The following is a 20,080-nucleotide window of genomic DNA, read 5'->3' as shown; positions in this document are numbered from 1 at the left end:
TGAAGGCCAAAATAGGCTGTGTCCTTAAGGGGTTAACAGACAAGTAACCTCTGAGGACTACATATAAAAAATAAAAAAAAAGGGGGGGGGGGGGGGGGACGGACGGGGACAGATTTCAATATTGAGTAATTTTTTTCAAAGAGTATACCTACATTCAGAAACCTGGTTTAATAGTATGGGTATAACTAAGGCTGTATTCCAGCATGGTGCGCTACATCTAACTGCCCCTTTTAAAAGCTATATCTGTGTGCAATGTTAATACCAAGCAGCCAACCCCTCATGAAATGAAGGCATGACAGGGTCTGTTCGGTATAGCGTCCATGGCCACGGACCATCGGGGTTACTCACCCCCCGGCAGCCGCAGTCATGGATATGTGAGCGCTGGCTCGCATTTCTTTCCTAGGTGATGCCAGCGCTCACTTCCGGTCCGCTGTGTCTTGTAGGGTGCGCGAGCACGCTCGTGCCCGAGCTTAAAAGGCCAGCTCGCGCACATGGGAATCATCATCAATTAGCCCATGATTCACCTGGACTATAAGAAGGACCCTGCCCCTTTGGTCATTGCCTGAGCGTTGTTAGTATTCCAATATCAGTCTTGCAGATGGTCCCTTAGTGTTATCCTATTCCCGTTGATTTCCGTGCCCTGCTACCTGTATCCCGTGCTGCGTCCTTGTTCCTGAGCCTGTTAGTGTTGGTGTCCTACTGCACCTGCCACGTCCAGTGTCATCTACCACATAGTGTTATCCACCACGTCTGGCGCTACCTGCTGCAATCTGCCACGTCCAGTATCATCTACCACATCCAGCGCAACCTGATGCACCTGCTGTCATCCGCAACGCCTGGCGTAACAAATGCACTCACCTCCTGTAAAGGATCTGCCAGACACAACTTCTGTGTCGACGCCCATAGGTAATCAGTCTGCACCTGCTTCTATGTCGGAGACTGACTCCATCTTCCACCACCCAGGATGGCAGGCTTGGGAGTGGGAGAGCCTATCACAGCCTGGCCAGATGGAGCTAGCTCCCGCCCTCTGTCTATTTAGAGCTGCCTTTCCTGTTCCTCCTTTGCTTGTGATTCTTCTCTGCTGGTTTCCTGGCCCTGCTGCAGCTTCTTGAACTACTGATCCTCTGCTTGTGATTGACCTTGGCTTTACTGACCACTCTTCCGCTCTGCGTTTTTGTACCTCGCTCATCTCCTGGTTTGACTCGGCTCGTTCACTTCGCTTGTTGCTCACGGTGTCCCCGTGGGCAACTTCCCCATTTCCCTGGCTTCTTTGTACCCTTGTCTGTCTGTCGTGCACCTATTGAGTGTAGGGACCGTCGCCCAGTTGTACCCCGTTGCCTAGGGCGGGTCGTTGAAAGTAGGCATGGACTGAGTGGTGGGTAGATTAGGGCTCAATTGTCTGTCTCCCTACCCAGACATTACACCTCCATCCATGCTAAAGCCTCGGCCACAGTCTGGACTATCCAGGTACCCTAGACCGGGACTTTGTATTGATTGGGTGCTCCCCGCTTTGGCAGTTTGGCCTAATGGGTCCACATACCCACAAACCGTGACAATCAGTATATTGCATTAGTGTAATCTCCCTCTATGTACGTAGCATTTTGGTTTATCTGCGTACTGCTGGAAAGTTGTGTGTACCTGCCCTTACGAGTTAATATGGCCTGTTCAGACGGGAGCCCACAGCGCAGGAACATCTGGGAAGAGAGGGGCAAGTTTGTTTTTTTATTTTAACTTCTCTACTGCTTCAACAGAATAAATTTTTAACCCCTTTAACAAATGTGCAGAGGGTCTAAAAAGGCAACAAATGGCAAATGTGCACTATGGAGGAACTGAACCAATGTGCCCATCTGCCATTTATTAACAGTGTCGTTCAGTGCCCCCTCCAAGCCCATTTGCTGCCCCTTTAGAACCCTTTTCCACTTATTGTCCATTTATTATTCTGTGACAAACTGGCACCAACGTGGCACTGAATCCTCTGCCCATTTGACATTTTTTAGACCCCCAATACAACTACAGTCTGACCTGCTGAGCTTTTTACAGTGCACGGTGCCCACTGATGCTGCTGAGCCCTGGGGGTAATAGCGGTTCATACCAGACCAGGAACTAATGGGAAGATAGTCTCCTAATTATCTTGCGTCCTGAGTGATGTAATCAAGCCTGATAGTCACTCAGGATGTAAGATGAGGGCGAGCGGTAGTCGCGGCATGGGGCAGCCAGTATTGAGGTCAGTGAGTGACACCTGACCCGCTGGCGCCCCGAGCAGTAGCACGTGTCATTCACCCCCTGGCACCCCCCTTACAGCATAGGGGCTGGCGCTGTGCGACCTCACCGGTAGCACGTAACCAAGGCTGGCCACGACCGGGACCTGCATGATATCTACCAAATCGGTAGCGCGCTCCTGCTCTGCTTGCCCCTTGGAAGCTCTGCATTGCAGCCCATTCCAAGCTGACACCGGTAACAGGGCGCTGCCATGACACTTCCAGCATCCGCAACCAGAAGCACGTCACTCGTTCTGTGAAAGTTAAGCGTGCTTTCCACGCCACATTACAGCAGCAGTAGGATTCAGTTATGTGTGAAGCGCACGGCTGGGGACCTCATGGAGGACCAGAGCTGGCAATAAACACCTCAGTTTTACATGGAGGCGAGATGAACGGGGTCCCCAAGTTCAGGAAAGATGGGAGCAGTTCTTAAGTGGAGGTAGGCACGACTACTCACCGCCTGGTGATTTATCTTTATAGCGAGCTAACCTACTGACACCAGCCCAGCCGGCAGCAACCTCTTGCATGCCCTATAGGGACCGGGAAAAAAAGACAGGAGGGAGGGGCTACTTAACCTCTTGTGTTTCCGGTCCCTATTAGAGGCAGAGCCCTATCCTCCTGTGGTGCGGTCATGGAGGGTAAGTGAGAAAATTACCATCTTCAGTTCAAAGAGTCTGTGGCATTTTTTTCTATTCAATTTGTTATTTTGAACAGGTGTTTCTGAAGTGCTTTTGAGAAGCCCCCAAAAATAAAAATAAAAATACACAACCACATTGGCCATATATGATGATTGAAAGCAAATCTGTCAGGTGATTTCTGCTGCCCTATCTGAAGGCAGCATAAGATATGTTACGTTATGTCGGTCAATCAACTGGGAAGTAAGGTCCTCTGGTTCCTCAAGATAGAGGAAATAAAACTCAAGTCGTAAAGAAGGAGGATCCGTCCATTTTCACAGAGCTGGTATGCAAGCATGAGCGTTGTTAACCAAGTGTCTAAGAATTTATTTTTGTGTAGGAAGTCATGGGAATGTCGCTCAAATGAAGCAGGCGTAAACTGTATGTGATAGTCAGAGAAGGAAGAAGTTATTCTGCAAACTTCTCGCCAGAAGGGTAACTCTGGACAGTCCCAAAAAATATGTGGGAACGTACCTTCCGCGGCTCGGCAACGCCAACAATGCAGAGAAACATTGGGGAACACGATGTGGAGTCTGGATGGGACATACCATCTAGATAGAAGTTTGTATCCCGCTTCTGGAATGCGACTAGAGATAGAGGACCCATGAGTCAAATTATATAATCTCGTTAATTGGGAGGAAGAGAAAGACAGCTTCAGATCATGTTCCCATTTGCTCAGAAAGGAAGGTGGTTGCGTTAGAGGAAAGGGCATGTCGCACTGGACCACTACCAGTGCAAAGGACCTCCAATGGTGTTTTGTCACAGTAGAGGGAGAGAAGGGAATTATGGGAGTTGGTTCACCCTCCAGAATCCCAACGGACACTGGTCCGAAGTAGAAACAAGAGACTCTAGCGAGGGCCAGGAATCCCCAGTTAGAAAATGGGTGGCCCAGTAAAGGCCAGCGGATACCAAACTCTAAGGTGGGATCTGATAAGCCTGGTGTAAATGAAGGGTCACTTAATACCGGAAGCATGGGGAGGGGAAAGGTAGTAATTGGCGATACTCAAAAGCTCTACGGAAAAGCAAAGTAGGGGAGATGGTGGGATGAGAAGGGAAGAGTGACGGAGTTGGGTAGCCATGAAAAAAATCTGGAGGGTTACTGTACAGAAATGGGATTCCATAGAGCCCCAGAGTTTGGTGTCAGCATATATAAATAAAATCAGGTAATCCAATTCCCCCTTGTTGTTTAGGTCTGTATAGAAAGGATTTAGATACTGTACTAAATTTGTGTGGCATAACAAACCAGCTAAAGAGGTAGGCAATTACGTTAGAGGTTCTGTCACCAGATTATCAAATCCCTATCTCCTATTGAATGTGATGGGTGCTGCAATGTAGATAACAGCAAAGTTGTTGTTTTTTTTAAAAAAACGATAATTTTATGAGCAATTTTATATTTATGCAAATGAGCTTTTCAATGGACAACTGGGCGTGTTTTCTCGTTTTACCAACTGGGCGTGTATTGTGTTTTTACCAACTGGGCGTTGTGAATAGAAGTGTATGACGTTGACAAATCAGCGTCATGCACTTCTCATCGTTCCCAGCCAGCTTCTTTCACAGCAGACACAGTGTGACGTCACCCACAGGTCCTTCAACGTTGTCGTCGGACAAAGAAGATACATGGGCTCCAGGCGTCTAAAAGGTTAATATGCTCGTCTCTAGGGAGTTTGCTATGCTTACCTGCACATGGAGATGCTGCTGAAAATTCAACTGTACTCTCTGACGCCTGGAGCGGAGTTGAAGGACCTGTGGGTGACGTCACGCTGTGTGTCTGCAGTGAAAGAAGCTGTCTGGGAATGATGATGTCACTCACAGGTCCTTACTGGGAGTCTTGTCAGAATTTACTCTGCTTTTTACTTCGAAATCCTGCTATAAAACTGTGACAGAGCCAACTTCTCCCCATCACATGCTGCTCCAACATATTCGCTTTAAATAAATAAAACTTTCAGCAAAAAAGCTGGCAATGTTGTCACAGACAACCCTATTAGGGCATATTTACATGGTGCGGTTTTCCATGTTCGAAAACCGCACTAAAAAAACCATATGCGTTTTCACGAATATACACATTTTTAGATTTTTTCAATGCGTTTTTTGTCCGTGAGGCAAAACTGCACTGTGAGAATACACCATTAGGCCTCATGGCCACTTTAGTTATTTTCTTCAGGGTGCGATCAGTTTTTTTTTTTTTAAACGGATATCACCCGGACATTCTTTTCTGTGGGGCCATGCACACCTCCGTTGTTTTGACGGTTTCGTTCGCCCATTCCTTCAAAATTAGTGCATGTCCTACTTTTGTCCATCGTTCAGCGACTCTGGGGCCCATTGAAGTCTATGGGTCTGTCAAAAAAAATGGATGGCACAAGGAAAGCATCCGTGTGCCATCAGGTTTTTCATGGATCCATTGCCAAGCAACGGCAGGGCATGCCAAAGTGCCCTGCATTTATCACACAAGACAAACTGAAGCACAACATCCGTTTAAAACGGAACGGAGTGACAATGGAAACCACACGAATGTCACAACGGACACATGGATCTGTATTAAACGGATGTGAAAACAGTGAAGGATGTGCGCATGAGGCTCTAGGCCCCATGCACACGACAGTATTTTTTCATCCGTAATTACGGACTTCATTTCTATGGGCTACGAACATCTATCCATATTTTTACGGATGGTGTGTTTAGAAATGATAGAACAGGTACTTTTAATTAGTCTATGGGCGCTTTAGTAATTAAGGGCGGCTACGGATGTGAAGCCGTAATTATGGAAGTGCCGTTATGCGATGCCAGGGGATTATCCAAAATGCCTCTTTTTTTTTATGGATCTGTAAATACGGATGCATTATGGACACCTTTCAGTATATGCGGATGACTACAAAGGACTACGGATCCGTATTAACGGATGGATGAAATCTACGGTAGTGTGCATGGGGCCTTCGGCTTCACACTATCGATGGAGGCTCCAGCAGCATTTTTATCACATTTAGGCCTTATTCAGACGAACGGGAAATACGTCCGTGCAACGCACGTGATTTTCACGCGCGGTGCACGGACCTATATTAGTCTATGGGGCCGTGCAGACATGTCCGTGATTTTTACTCAGCGTGAGTCCGCTGGAAAAAGTCACATGTCATGTCAGTTCTTTGGGCGTTTCTCGCGCATCGCGCACCCATTGAAGTCAATGGGTGCGTGAAAACCACGCATGTCGCACGGAAGCACTTCCGTGCGAACTGCGTGATTCGCGCAACCGCTGTCAAAAGGATGAATGAAAACCACGTGCTTTTCTGTTAAACATCCAAACGGAGTGTCATAATGATGGCGGCTGCGCGAATAGCACGCAGCCGCGCATCATATGCTGATGCCCCACGGAGCTGTTAAGTGCCTTTTGCGCAGGCAAAACGGCACTTTTTTGCCTGTGCAAAAACGGCATACTCGTGTGAATCCAGCCTTAACAGTATGATGCGAGGAGGACCACGGCTACATAGTTAGGCTATGTTCACATGCTTAAAGAGGCTCTGTCACCAGATTTTGCAACCCCTATCTGCTATTGCAGCAGATCGGCGCTGCAATGTAGATTACAGTAACGTTTTTATTTTTAAAAAACGAGCATTTTTGGCCAAGTTATGACCATTTTTGTAGTTATGCAAATGAGGCTTGCAAAAGTCCAAGTGGGTGTGTTTAAAAGTAAAAGTCCAAGTGGGTGTGTATTATGTGCGTACATCGGGGCGTTTTTAATACTTTCACTAGCTGGGCGCTCTGAAGAGAAGTAACATCCTCTTCTCTTCAGAACGCCCAGCTTCTGACAGTGCAGATCTGTGACGTCACTCACAGGTCCTGCATCGTGACGGCCACATCGGCACCAGAGGCTACAGTTGATTCTGCAGCAGCATCAGCGTTTGCAGGTAAGATCGACTTACCTGCAAACGCTGATGCTGCTGCAGAATCAACTGTAGCCTCTGGTGCCGATGTGGCCGTCACGATGCAGGACCTGTGAGTGACGTCACAGATCTGCACTGTCAGAAGCTGGGCGTTCTGAAGAGAAGAGGATGTTACTTCTCTTCAGAGCGCCCAGCTAGTGAAAGTATTAAAAACGCCCCGATGTACGCACAGAATACACACCCACTTGGACTTTTACTTTTAAACACACCCACTTGGACTTTTGCAAGCCTCATTTGCATAACTACAAAAATGGTCATAACTTGGCCAAAAATGCTCGTTTTTTAAAAATAAAAATGTTACTGTAATCTACATTGCAGCGCCTATCTGCTGCAATAGCAGATAGGGGTTGCAAAATCTGGTGACAGAGCCTCTTTAACAAAAAACGTCCGTAAATACGGATCTGTTGTCAAGGGAAACCAGCCCCTGATTTTCGACCTTTTAAGCAGCTTGCGTTTTTTGTTTACAGACGTTTTTGGAGCGTTTTTTCTATTGAGGCAATGAAAAACAGCTCCAAAAACGGCTGAAGTAGTGACATGCAGTTCTTTTTACGAGGTGCTTCTTTACGCAGCGGTTTTTAAAAACGGTCGCGTAAAAAACACCCCGTGGGAACGGAATGGCGTTTTTCAAATTTAAATCAATGGGCAGATGTTTGGAGGCATTCAGGCCCGCATTTTTTTTTTTGGGGACGGACACGGACACGAGGTTGATGCCCCATGCACACAACAGTATTTTCATCAATACCGTCTGTAAATACGGATCCGTAGTCATCTGTATATACAGATACATAAAATGGAAAAGAGAAAAAAATAAATCCTTCTGCAAAAAATGCTCCAGGCGGTTTTTTGCACAGCGGTTTGACAAAAACTTGTCAAAACACTCGTTGAGGCGTTTTTTTCCTCTCTGACTAATTGAAATGGGGTTTTGGAGGCGGAAACCGCCTCAAGATGGGTCACGACGCTTCTTTTTACCGCAACGCGTTTTTTTTACTCGCAGCAAAAAAAAAAAAAAAAAAAAAAACTCGTCCAACTCCCATTGAAATCAATGGGAGGCATTTTCAGGCGGATTGACTAGTTTTGCGGTGCGGTTTCCACGTCAAAAAAACCTCTGTGTGAACAGGGCCTTAGATCGCATTCTCACCCAGGGTTAGAAGTAATTGCCCACACATCTAAAGCTATGCAAATGGATGCTTGTGGTGTGTCTGCCATGTGGACCAGGAGAGACATGGGACAATGGCCTATGTTCAAAGAAAGTATGATACATCAAGGCAAACCCCATCATAATTGATATTTGTAGTGACCCACATAGCTAGTTATGATCAGGGGAAATAGCATATATATATATATATGTCAAATTCACATCCCTACACCCAGAGTAACTACCTGGAATTGGGTAAAAACATGGGCCTATTACAGTGGTGTTTGATATGCCCGGGTTGGTAAAGGTCTGCACAGGTGAATGCAGGTAATATTATATTTCTAGGGGATTAGTGCAAGAACACATGAACACTTTTATGTTTCTCTATAGAAATACAACTGTTATGGGAGGAGTACGCTTCATTATCATCTGAACAGCCTCCTCTCAGTGACATTACCAGCCAGTGAACTGGAGGGAAAAACTGAGTTTAAAATGCCAGGAGAAGTGAGGGTCAGTGTCAGTCGTTGGGGATCCATATCTCGGTTGGAGTGACTGCCCATATTTTCAGCTTTCCCCACAGCCAGGATATCGCCGCTGTACATCAGTAAGGTTTTGTTGTTTCTTTTATCCCTTTTATTTTCATAAACTGTTTGATTGCATTGTAACTATGTATATTTTTCATCTTTTAATCTGACAACTGTTTTATGTATTGCACTGCACTATTGTGTATTAAATCTGAAATATTAATAAGTCTCTTCCTTATAGTCTTACAGAATGTAATCTTCTGAAGGTGAGGAACGTTACCTGTATTTTATGTTCCATTTAGATAATCCGTTATTGTAACTGGTGTAAGGGAACATGGAGACGTAGGCCCCTATTGTCTAGATAAGTAATTGCAGTATATAGTGCAAGTGATCTAACTATCGCTGGTTGAAGTCCCCTAGTGTGACTCATCAAAAAAAAAAAAAAAAAAAAAAAGTCTATATTAGTTCGTTTTTTTTTGTGTAAAAAAAAAATTATTAAAAGTTCAAAAAAAAACCCTTTTCCCCCCTAGAGCATAGTGTAAAAAAAAAAAAAAAAACACAATTGGTATTGCCGCATCTGTAAAAGTCTGATTACAATATATAATTTAACCCGCACGGTGAACAGTTAAAAAAAATAAATAATTCTAAACGCCAGAATGTCTATTTTTTTGTCACCTAATCTCCCGCAAAAAAATGAAATAAAAAGTGATCAAACCGTCGCATGTACACCAAAGTGGTATTATTAAAAACTACAGCTTATCCCGCAAAAAATAAGCCCTCATACCGCTTAGTCGACGGAAAAATAAAAAAAAATGATGGCTCTCAGAATTTGGCAACACAAAATAAATTCTCTTTTTTACACTGGAGGTTTTTACATGTAAAAGTAGTAAAATATAGAAAAAAAACTATACATATTTGGTATCACCGTAATCGTATTGACCCATAGAATAACGTTATGTTGTTTTAATCGCACAGTGAATTCCGTAAAAACGGCGCGCAAAAAACCATGGAGGAAGCACTGTTTTTTTTCTACCCCACAAATAACTTTTTTCCCGTTCCCTAGTACATTATATGGCAAAATAAATGGTGGTACTAAGAACTACAACTCGTCCCGCAAAAATCAAGCCCTCATAGTACTGTATCGACTGAAAAATAAAAAGAAGTTATGGCTTCTGGAATGTGGGGAGGAAAAAATGAAAATCTGAATGTTGCCTACGACGGGAAGGGGTTAAAGACATTTGAACATGCACATACATTGCACGCAGTCTACCTAGATAGTAAATATAGTCAGTTAAAGTGGTTTTCCCCATCTCTGACATTATCCAAAGGACATGCCATAAATGTCCAATAGGTGCAGGTCCCAGAGGTGGGAACTGCCCCTCTTTGGAACGAGGCCCCTGACCCTTGTCCTACCTTCTGCACTCCCGCGTTAACAGGCAGAGCATATTTATTGAAAATTTTATTTATTTTTAGCTTTGTAGGAAAGCACAGTATGTTTTTAGAGTGTGGTCGTGCACAGGGACGGTCACCGCACTCATCCCTTGAGGTCTCCCCCTTCCAGTAGTCTAACTTATCTGCGTGGAATTCGACATGCCTCCCCAGACTTCTGCCGTCAGGATAGCTCCAATAAACATATGATCCCTAGCTGAAAACAATGACTTTGGTGGGGTTAGTTGACTTTACTGCGCAAGGCCAGCTTTAGGCCTCATGCACACTACCGTGCATTTGCAGTTGCATACCACCAGCAATTGCAGATAGTATAGAACACATGCTATCCTATAGGCCAATGCACAAGACCGTGGTTTCCACGAACCCCACATTGCCCGAAATACGGAATACAAAAAAAAAAATATAGGACGTCATTATACAGTTCGCAATTGCGGTCTGGGCTCATTTAAGTCAACGCACATCTTGTGTGTGTACGGTCCGTGATTGTGGACGGCCTGCAGATGACACTCCGCGACCTATGTGCACGAGGCCTTAGGCTCTGTTCTTTTTACATTTACAGTCTATATTACAAGTATTTAAAAAAAACAAAAACTATATTGCAACTATGCCAATGTAAACCAAGCGTGTTCTCTAGGCATATATGTTTGACAGGTTCACCGAAGGATAGAATTTCTGTTCAGTTTAACTGCTCTGTAAAAAAAAAAAAACACGTCCTATTTTTTTTTTATTTTACGGACAGTTCTCCCATACTTTATAATGCGAGCACGGCCCGTAAATACGCCCGGCTATCTACGCTCGTAATGGTCATGTGCATGGAGCCTAAGTTCAGATCAGTCTAGTTGATATTTTTTTCCTCCTTAAGAAAAATCCAAAACACTGTGCAAACGCGTGCCTTAAATCCATCTAGTTATTAAAAGGGATGCTCCACTTCAGACAATCTTTACTTGTCAAAAGGGTCCCTTGACAATAAACGGATCATAAAGGGACCAGCATTAAAGGGGTTTCCCCATGAAGGACATTTATGACAGGCCTATCCAACAGGACAGGCCATAAATGTCAGATAGATGCAGGTCCCACCTATCTCTAGAACGGGCCCCCCTAAACCCGGTTCTAGCTTTTCATGCTCACGCTGCCTCCCAGCCACTTACTGATTACATGGTTGGGAATTACGAAAACATCGTAACTCCCCACCATGTAAGAAGGAAGCGGCTGGGAGGCAGCGTGAGCACAAAGCTAGATGGACTAGGGGACTAGGGGGCCCGTTCTAGAGATAGGTGCAGAACACAGAGTTGGGACCCCCATCTATCTGACATATCCTGTGGATAGGTCATAAATGTCCTTCATGGGGAAACACCCTTTTAATTGTGGGGAAAGTAATAAGAAATAGTGTAATAAATATATATATATATATAGATATATATATATATATATATATATAAAAAGGGGAGTAGATAGAACAGTCTCATGCATCACAAAATTGTACCAATAGAAACTACAGTCCGCCCCGTATCAAATAAGCCCTCATACCGCTAAAATGACCAAAAAAAAAACAAAACAACTTAGTCCCCATGCACACAAATGCGCTTCTGCGGCCGCAATTGCCCCGAAAATCCACAGGAGAATTGCGGCCCCATTCATTCCTATGGGGCCATGCACACAACCAGGCATGGGCTCATGAGCCCAGACCGCAGAAAGAACGGGCATATCTTACTACAGCCGTGTCCTGCAGGCCAGGCTCATAGCAAATAATAATCCAGAAGGAAAAGGTTCAGCACTCCCTTACTACTGCATCATGGGAAATCTCCTGACTGATAACAGAGAGAACCCTAAACAGAGGTGACCAGAAGCCACATACACACGACCAGCGCTGCTCCACCTCATACACGGAAACAGCTGAAGGGCCTGTGATGACGTCACCACCATGTACTTCAGCTGTTTCCGTGTATGAGGTGGAGCAGCGCTGGTCGTGTGTATGTGGCTTCTGGTCACCTCTGTTTAGGGTTCTCTCTGTTATCAGTCAGGAGATTTCCCATGATGCAGTAGTAAGGGAGTGCTGAACCTTTTCCTTCTGGATTGTTGTTTCTACAGCGTGGAGATCGCTGTCTTCTTCGTGCACCTAGGAGGGCGAGTTGACATTTCCATATATTTCATAGCAAATAATGGCCGCGGCCATGTGCACGGCCCACGATTTGCGGGCGGTTCGTGCGTGACTCCGCCCCCAGCTGCCCCGAAAATCACAGTCGTGCTCATGGCTATGGTCGTGTGCATGAGGCCTTAGGCTTCTTTCACACTACCGTTAGTATAAGTTGACCTCTCTGCCTTTTAAAACCAACGTATATATCTAAAAATGCATAAAAAAAAAAATATTCAACGGTAATTACTTTGCTTGCTGCTTTCCGTTTGTCACTGTAGGCTAGGTTTTAGGATTTCTTTTTTTTATTGGAAACAAAAAAAAGTTCTGCAGACTGCACTTTTGTTTCCAACAAAAAAAAATGGGAACCTGGCGAACAGAGACAAACAAACGACTTACCATTGAAATCAATGGTAATTCTAACGGAACAGTTGGATTAATTTTCGATCCGCTCTTCCTCTGACTAAAGAGGTAAACGTATACTAACTAATAGCCTTATGGCTACCAGAACATGGCGACAAAAAAAAAAAAAACATTTTATTTTTAACAATCAGTTTCTCACTTGTAAAAGTAATAAAACTATATAAAATTTGGTATTGTCGTGACCACATTGACCCGCAGAATAAAGTTAACGTGTGGTTTTTACCGTAAGATGAACGCTGTAAAAACTATACCCAAAAAATGTGGAGGAATAGCCGTTTTTTTCCCCATTCCACCACACGAATAAAACTTTTCCAGTTTCCCTATTACATTATGCGGTACAATAAATGGTGCCATGAAATTCTACAATTCATCACGCAAAACAAACACACGAACATTATACACAGCCAAGCTCCTGTCGGAATCTAAGCGCTCTCAGATTCCGGCAGTTTAACCCATTAGATGCCGCTGTCAATAGCGACAGCAGCATCTCATGTGTTTGCCAGAGGGAGGGAGCTTCCTCTGTCACCCCAGCAACGATATTGCAGGGAGACTATCGGTTTCCATGGCAGCCAGGGACCCATCAAAGGCCCTCAGATCTGCCTATTAGAAAATCGCAAAGTGAAGTCCAAGTGCGACAAGAAAAAAAAAAAAAAAAAAAAAAAAAAAATATATATATATATATATATATATATATATATATATATATATATATATATATATATATATATATATTACAGTAAAAAATAAAAACACTTTTCCCCAAAAGTGGTTTTATTTAGTAAAAAAAGTGTAAGAAAAACAAAACACATATGGCATCACCACGATCGTGACGTCTCAAACAATGAGGCTACAGTTGATTCTGCAGCAGCATCAGCATTTGCAGGTAAGTCGATGTAGCTACTTACCTGCAAACGCTGATGCTGCTGCAGAATCAACTGTAGCCTCTGGTGCCGATGTGGCCGACACGATGCAGGACCTGGGGCAGGAAGTGAGTGACGTCACAGCGTGATCTCTCGAGAATACGCTGTGTGTCTGCACTGCCAGAAGCTGGGCGTTCTGAAGAGAAGTGGATGATACTTCTCGTCAGAACGCCCAGCTAGTAAAAGTAGTAAAAACGCCCCGATGTACGCACATAATACACGTCCAGTTGTACTTTTACTTTTAACACGCCCACTTGGACTTTTGCAAGCCTCATTTGCATAAATCCAAAAATGGTCATAACTTGGCCAAAAATGCTCGTTTTTTAAAAATAAAAACGCTACTGTAATTTACATTGCAGCGCCGATCTGCTGCAATAGCAGATAGGGGTTGCAAAATCTGGTGACAGAGCCTCTTTAATCAATAAGTCCCATGTACACCAAAATACTACATGTACCTTGTCCTGCAAAAAACAAGCTCACAGACAGAAAAATGTAAAAAAAAAAAAAAAAAAGTTACGGCCCTTGGAAAGCGGCAATGCAAAAAAAATGTCATTTCTTTTTTTTTCTTTTTTTTAAAGGGTTATTTTGCAAACGTAGGAAAACATAAAACCTTTAAATATTTGGTATCCCCGTAATCGTGCCGACCTATAGAATAAAGGTGACATGTTATTTATGCCGCATAGTGAACGGCGTCAACTCAGAACGCGAAACTCAAAGCTGGAATAGCTTTTTGTTTTGAATGCTTTCCTAAAATAAAGTTAATCAGTATATTATATGCCCCCAAAAATGGTGCAATTGAAAAATACAACCCGTCCCGCAAAAAAAAAGTCCTTATATACGGCTATTTCGGCGGAATAAAAAAAAAAGCACGATGAAGTAATCCTTGGACATTAAAGAGGCTCTGTCACCAGATTTTGCAGCCCCTATCTGCTATTGCAGCAGATCGGCGCTGCAATGTAGATTACAGTAACGTTTTTATTTTTAAAAAACGAGCATTTTTGGCCAAGTTATGGCAATTTTCGTATTTATGCAAATGAGGCTTGCAAAAGTACAACTGGGCGTGTTGAAAAGTAAAAGTACAACTGGGCGTGTATTATGTGCGTACATCGGGGCGTGTTTACTACTTTTACTAGCTGGGCGCTCTGATGAGAAGTATCATCCACTTCTCTTCAGAACGCCCAGCTTCTGGCAGTGCAGATCTGTGACGTCACTCACAGGTCCTGCATCGTGTCGGCACCAGAGGCTACAGTTGATTCTGCAGCAGCATCAGCATTTGCAGGTAAGTAGCTACATGGACTTACCTGCAAACGCCGATGCTGCTGCAGAATCATCTGTAGCCTCTGGTGCCGGTGTCCTCGCTCGTCTGACACGATGCAGGACCTGTGAGTGACGTCACAGCGTGATCTCTCGAGAACACGCTGTGTCTGCACTGCCAGAAGCTGGGCGTTGTGAAGAGAAGTGGATGATACTTCTATACACAACGCCCAGCTAGTAAAAGTAGTAAACACGCCCCGATGTACGCACATAATACACGCCCAGTTGTACTTTTACTTTTCAACACGCCCAGTTGTACTTTTGCAAGCCTCATTTGCATAAATACGAAAATGGTCATAACTTGGCCAAAAACGCTCGTTTTTTAAAAATAAAACCGTTACTGTAATCTACATTGCAGCGCCGATCTGCTGCAATAGCAGATAGGGGTTGCAAAATCTGGTGACAGAGCCTCTTTAACACGCAATGGGCCTGGTCATTAAGGGCTCATTCAGATGAGCATAAAACTCGTGCATGTGCTGTGCATGGAAATCACTCGCAGCACACGGACCCATTGATTTCAAGGGGGCCGTTCACACATGCAGGAGTTTTCACGCAGTGAAAGTCCGCTGCATGACACTCACTACATGTCCTATATTGGTGCGTTTTCAAGCAACCATTGAAGTCAATAGGTGTGAGAAACGTCACTCGAAAAAGCAGATGCGATAAAACACACACTGACCAGATTTACGCGCGTAAATCTGTCACTAGTGTGAATGTAGCCTAAGGGGTTAAACATTAGAACACACACACACTTCACTTGGAAAGATAAATAAACTGGGGAAAACTTATACCTATAGGATACTAAGCACACACACTTGATATATGAGCTGTGGATGCACAGGATTTTATTTATTTTTTTAAACCAAATTATACCTAAAAATGCATAAACAAAAATAAGACATTAGTCATGACTTGAGATAAAGGGTAGCTTTGCTATACGTAAAATATTGCAAATCTCTTAGCCACGCCCCAATCCTATATATATTTTCGAAAGTTTGTTTGAAGCCCGATTTTTCATTGGTTTAAAATAGATCACGTCATCGAGGCCACCATACTAACAGGATGTGCCAAGGGGGAAGTGGTCTTTATGCCTCGCATTCCCCTCACTCCAAATGATGTTCCTTTCGAACAAACACATTATATATATACATATATATAAAACTAGTAGCTGTACCCTCGGTGCACACTACAGGGGCAGAATAGAGTGTGTATAATGTTCTAACACTATTATCAGGAGGGAAGAGCAGGTATACAGGGGCCGTTACCTCTGGGAAGCAGTCTTCAGTGAACACATGAAGCAGAGCCGTCTTCCCGACCACCACTATCTTACACGGTGACATCTGCTGGTCTATTCTCTCCTCTGTATCCTTAGACCTCCCCTCCCCCATGGAGAGCCCCCCAGCCAAGTGGAACAGAGCCCCCCGATACAGTCCACACATGCACTGCGACCCTCAGCCTCCCAACATAGCTCCTGCACTGCACAGTCCGGCCAGCAGCGCCTACGACCTGACGGCCCTGCGGAAACGCCTCTCAAAAGGAACGCGCCAATGAGAAGCCGACTAGGTGTCCTTATTACCATAATGGGCGTGATTTAGCGGCTCTACGAGACCGTGAATTGATGACATTCATACAGCGCGCCGCCGGTGTATTCACCTGACGCGGGACATAGGGGGTTAAGGAAATGGAGGTAAAAGCGCTCAGTGATGTGACTGGAACTGAGCGCTGTATTCTGAATGAAAACTGTAGTATAGGAGGAAAGGTATTATAACACATTGTATAGACTGTATATAGTATAAAAACAAACAATATAAAACTACCATAGTATACTATATCATTATATAGGATAAAACATGCAATATAAGAAGATATAGTAGACAGTATATCTGTAATGAATATATTGCTTCATTTCTTTTATACTTCCAATAACATTATTTACACTCTAGCAATTAAATTCATACGGAGGTATATAAATAGGGAGCTTTTAGGGTATGTTCACACGAGGGCGTCCGTAACGGCTGAAATTACGGGGATGTTTCAGCCTGAAAACATCCCCGTAATTTCAGCCGTAACGGCATGTGCAGGCGCTTGAACGCCGCGTCAATTACGGACGTAATTGGCGCTGCTATTCATTGGAGTCAATGAATAACGGCTCCAATTACGGCCAAAGAAGTGACAGGTCACTTCTTTGACGCGGGCGTCTATTTACGCGCCGTCATTTGACAGCGGCGCGTAAATTACGCCTCGTGTGAACAAACAAACGTCTGCCCATTGCTTTCAATGGGCAGATGTTTGTCAGCGCTATTGAGGCGCTATTTTCAGACGTAATTCGGGGCAAAAACGCCCGATTTACGTCCGTAAATAGGCCGTGTGAACATACCCTTAGGGTATGTGCACACACACTAATTACGTCCGTAATTGACGGACGTATTTCGGCCGCAAGTACCGGACCGAACACAGTGCAGGGAGCCGGGCTCCTAGCATCATACTTATGTACGATGCTAGGAGTCCCTGCCTCGCTGCAGGACAACTGTCCCGTACTGTAATCATGATTACACTACGGGACAGTTGTCCTGCAGCGAGGCAGTGTTCGGTCCGGTACTTGCGGCCGAAATACGTCCGTCAATTACGGACGTAATTAGTGTGTGTGCACATACCCTTACTCTATCCATACCGTAGTCAACCTCCCGAGCAACGCCGGGTAGAACAGCCAGTATAAAATTATCTGCTGGGAGATGTAGGTATGAGGACAATGCGGTGGGCGATACATATGCTGGTAGATGCGGGTCATGTTTTTGATGGTACGGTTTCCTGTCAGGGCCATTACTCGGAGAAGAATCAGCCACTTACCTCCAAGCGAGTGACGCTGCTGTTTGCCGGCCGTGACATTGACGCAGATGCCCCGCCCCATGAGCAGAGCATGCAGTGGTCTTTGCTCTTCAGGTCCCGTTCTACACTTGAGCCCAGAGCTGCACTTCTGGCTGTACACCCCGCACTGGCTGCCTTCGGTCAAGGCACAGGTCCAGCAGCAGCCGCACAGAGGCTCTTGTACGAACTCGCCGCAGTCAGGACTCAGGGGCTTGCACTGCTCCAGGGCTTGGGAATCACAAGCCTCGCACTGGACTACCGGTCCCACCGCCACAGCCAGCTGGCTCAGCCACAGCGCCGCTACACACAGCACGTACAGGCTGGACAGCATAGCAACCGAAGCGGGGGCCAAGAGTGGAGGGAGACGTGAAGTCCACTATTCTAGGGCGACCCTCGGATCACGGCAGCTGCGGGGGCAGAGAAGGAGACGAGCGGGTAACAGCAGCAGCACATTACGTAGACACACATGCTGTCCACACCACAAGCCGGCCGGTCAGGTACTCACCTGGCTGGAGCGCTCCCTCACATGCACATGTTGCTGCTCCACATACGAAGTCTTGGAAGTCACGTGATTCGACCGTACGCCTCTATTCTCCGAAGAGTCCCTCTGAGAACCTGAAAGCACTCGCTCTGTCCGCGCCGTTTACTGTACGTTACCTCAGCGGTATATGTAATGCTATTACTTGCCCCTTCACTAGTTTCTGTTCTCTCATTCAAGTTCTGGCTATATAGAGAGTGAGCTCCAGACACGCCCCGGCAAATGAATAGTGAATAACGTCCGGCCGGCGGGTACAGGCGACCAGGCTCAATCCAGTCTTCGGTGTAATGCAGAGGAGGAGGAGAAGGGGAGTCTCTGAATCTGATTTGTGTTCAAGTGCACCTCAGAGAACACCCACCATTAATGCGGCGGAGGAGAGGGGGCACTGGCTCCTTTTGTTTCACATATACATTTGGAAAGTGCAGGCAGTTAGGTTGCGGGATTTCACATTAGTTGTGACTTGTAGAAGTGTGGTCACTGTTTTCAGGCAGGTTCACCATAAGACAATCCACTACATGCAGGAGGCTGTCTCACTGCAGATTAGACCTAATTCTTACATGTATACCTATTATTTATAGTGTCTGCACATTGTGGAAACTTTATTATTATTAGTACTGCATCTCAGGTACTTAGCAATAGAAAATATAGATTACAAATAATGGGGCGCACAGCACTGTGGTACTGCTTCATAGTCTGTCATCACGTAGTTCTGCCTATGTTCACACTGCCCTATCATGGCGCACGCCAGCTGAGGAATATGCTGCTGCCGAACAACTCCAGAATATACCGTTCATCCCCACATTTCAGAACAAAAAAAAAGATCTGGAAAGGTACTGATTCTGCTGGCGGAGAGACAGTACGATGAATTCCATCCCCACAGTGCTCGGCATCGCGATGCGACATTCACTGTGTAAGGCCTCATGCACACGAACATATTTTTTCCCTCCCGTAAATACTGGCGTAAATACGGGTCCTTGGTCACATGTATTCGACCCGTATTGCACCAGTATTTACAGACCCGTGCCCGTAAATACGGGTCCGGTGTCACCAGTATTCCACCCGTATTTACGGGCACGTTTTCGCTGCAACATTGCACTGCACTAATCGGCAGCCCCTTCTCTCTATCAGAGCAGGATAAAGAGAAGGGGCAGCCCTTTCCATAGTAAAAGTAAAAGAAATTCATACTTACCCGGCCGTTGCCTTGGTGTCGTGTCCCTCTCTTGACATCAAGCGCGACCTCCCTAGATAACGCGGCAGTCCATGTGACTGCAGCAGCCTGTGATTGGCTGCAGCGGTCACATGGGCTGAAACGTCATTCCGGGAGGCCGGACTGGAGGAAGAAGCAGGAAGTTCTGGGTGAGTATGAATGTCATTTTTTTTTCCAAGTTGATCTATATTGTGATCGGTAGTTTCTGTCCAGGGTGCTGAAAGAGTTACGGCCGATCGTTTAACTCTTTCAGCACCCTGGACAGTGACTATTTACTGACCTCGCCTAGCAACGCTCCGCCCCCATAATTACGGGTGCACACACGTAGTCACCCGTAATAACGGGAGCCCTATAGACTTCTATGGGCCTGCCCGTGCCGTAATTACAGCCTAAAATAGGACATGTTCTATATTTTTTTAACGGCCCGGGCACCTTCCCGTAAGCATACGGGGAGGTACCCGTGGCGAATAGAAGTCTATGGGCCCGTAATTACGGGCGTTTTTACGTTCGTGTGCATGGGGCCTAAGTACACAAAAAGTACTCCACAGACAGACAAAAGTGACAGACCGCTTAAATCTGCATGTATGCAAAATTGCTCCCCTCCAGAAGGAAGAAAACGGTCTCTCTAGTGCCACCTATAGGTGACTACTCTGTAAGTCAATGTCTGATCCTTTACGCCTCTTGCACACGACCGAGTTCGGGCCGTGAAA

At 45.2% G+C, this 20,080-nt stretch overlaps 1 protein-coding gene across 2 annotated transcripts in view; it reads right to left on the bottom strand.

The window, feature by feature from the left end:
* The window catches only part of IGFBP3 (insulin like growth factor binding protein 3), a 72,128-nt gene extending 53,701 nt beyond the window's left edge, over positions 1-18,427 (bottom strand). Inside the window, exons 1-2 of one of the 2 annotated variants that reach the window (XM_075828544.1) lie at positions 18,131-18,427; positions 17,608-18,032 (exon numbers count right to left, since the gene is read on the bottom strand). In XM_075828544.1, coding sequence (XP_075684659.1) covers positions 17,608-17,956 — 349 coding nt within the window. In that variant the 5' untranslated portion in view covers positions 17,957-18,032; positions 18,131-18,427. The remainder of the gene's footprint in view (positions 1-17,607; positions 18,033-18,130) is intronic. The other variant, XM_075828543.1, reaches the window with a different exon arrangement.
* Positions 18,428-20,080: the final 1,653 nt, after the last annotated feature.

This window comes from Rhinoderma darwinii, chromosome 5 (assembly GCF_050947455.1).
Source record: "Rhinoderma darwinii isolate aRhiDar2 chromosome 5, aRhiDar2.hap1, whole genome shotgun sequence".
NCBI lineage: Eukaryota > Metazoa > Chordata > Amphibia > Anura > Rhinodermatidae > Rhinoderma > Rhinoderma darwinii.
The sequence above is the reverse complement of the archived record's forward strand: the minus strand, read 5'-3'. Positions and strand labels throughout refer to the sequence as shown.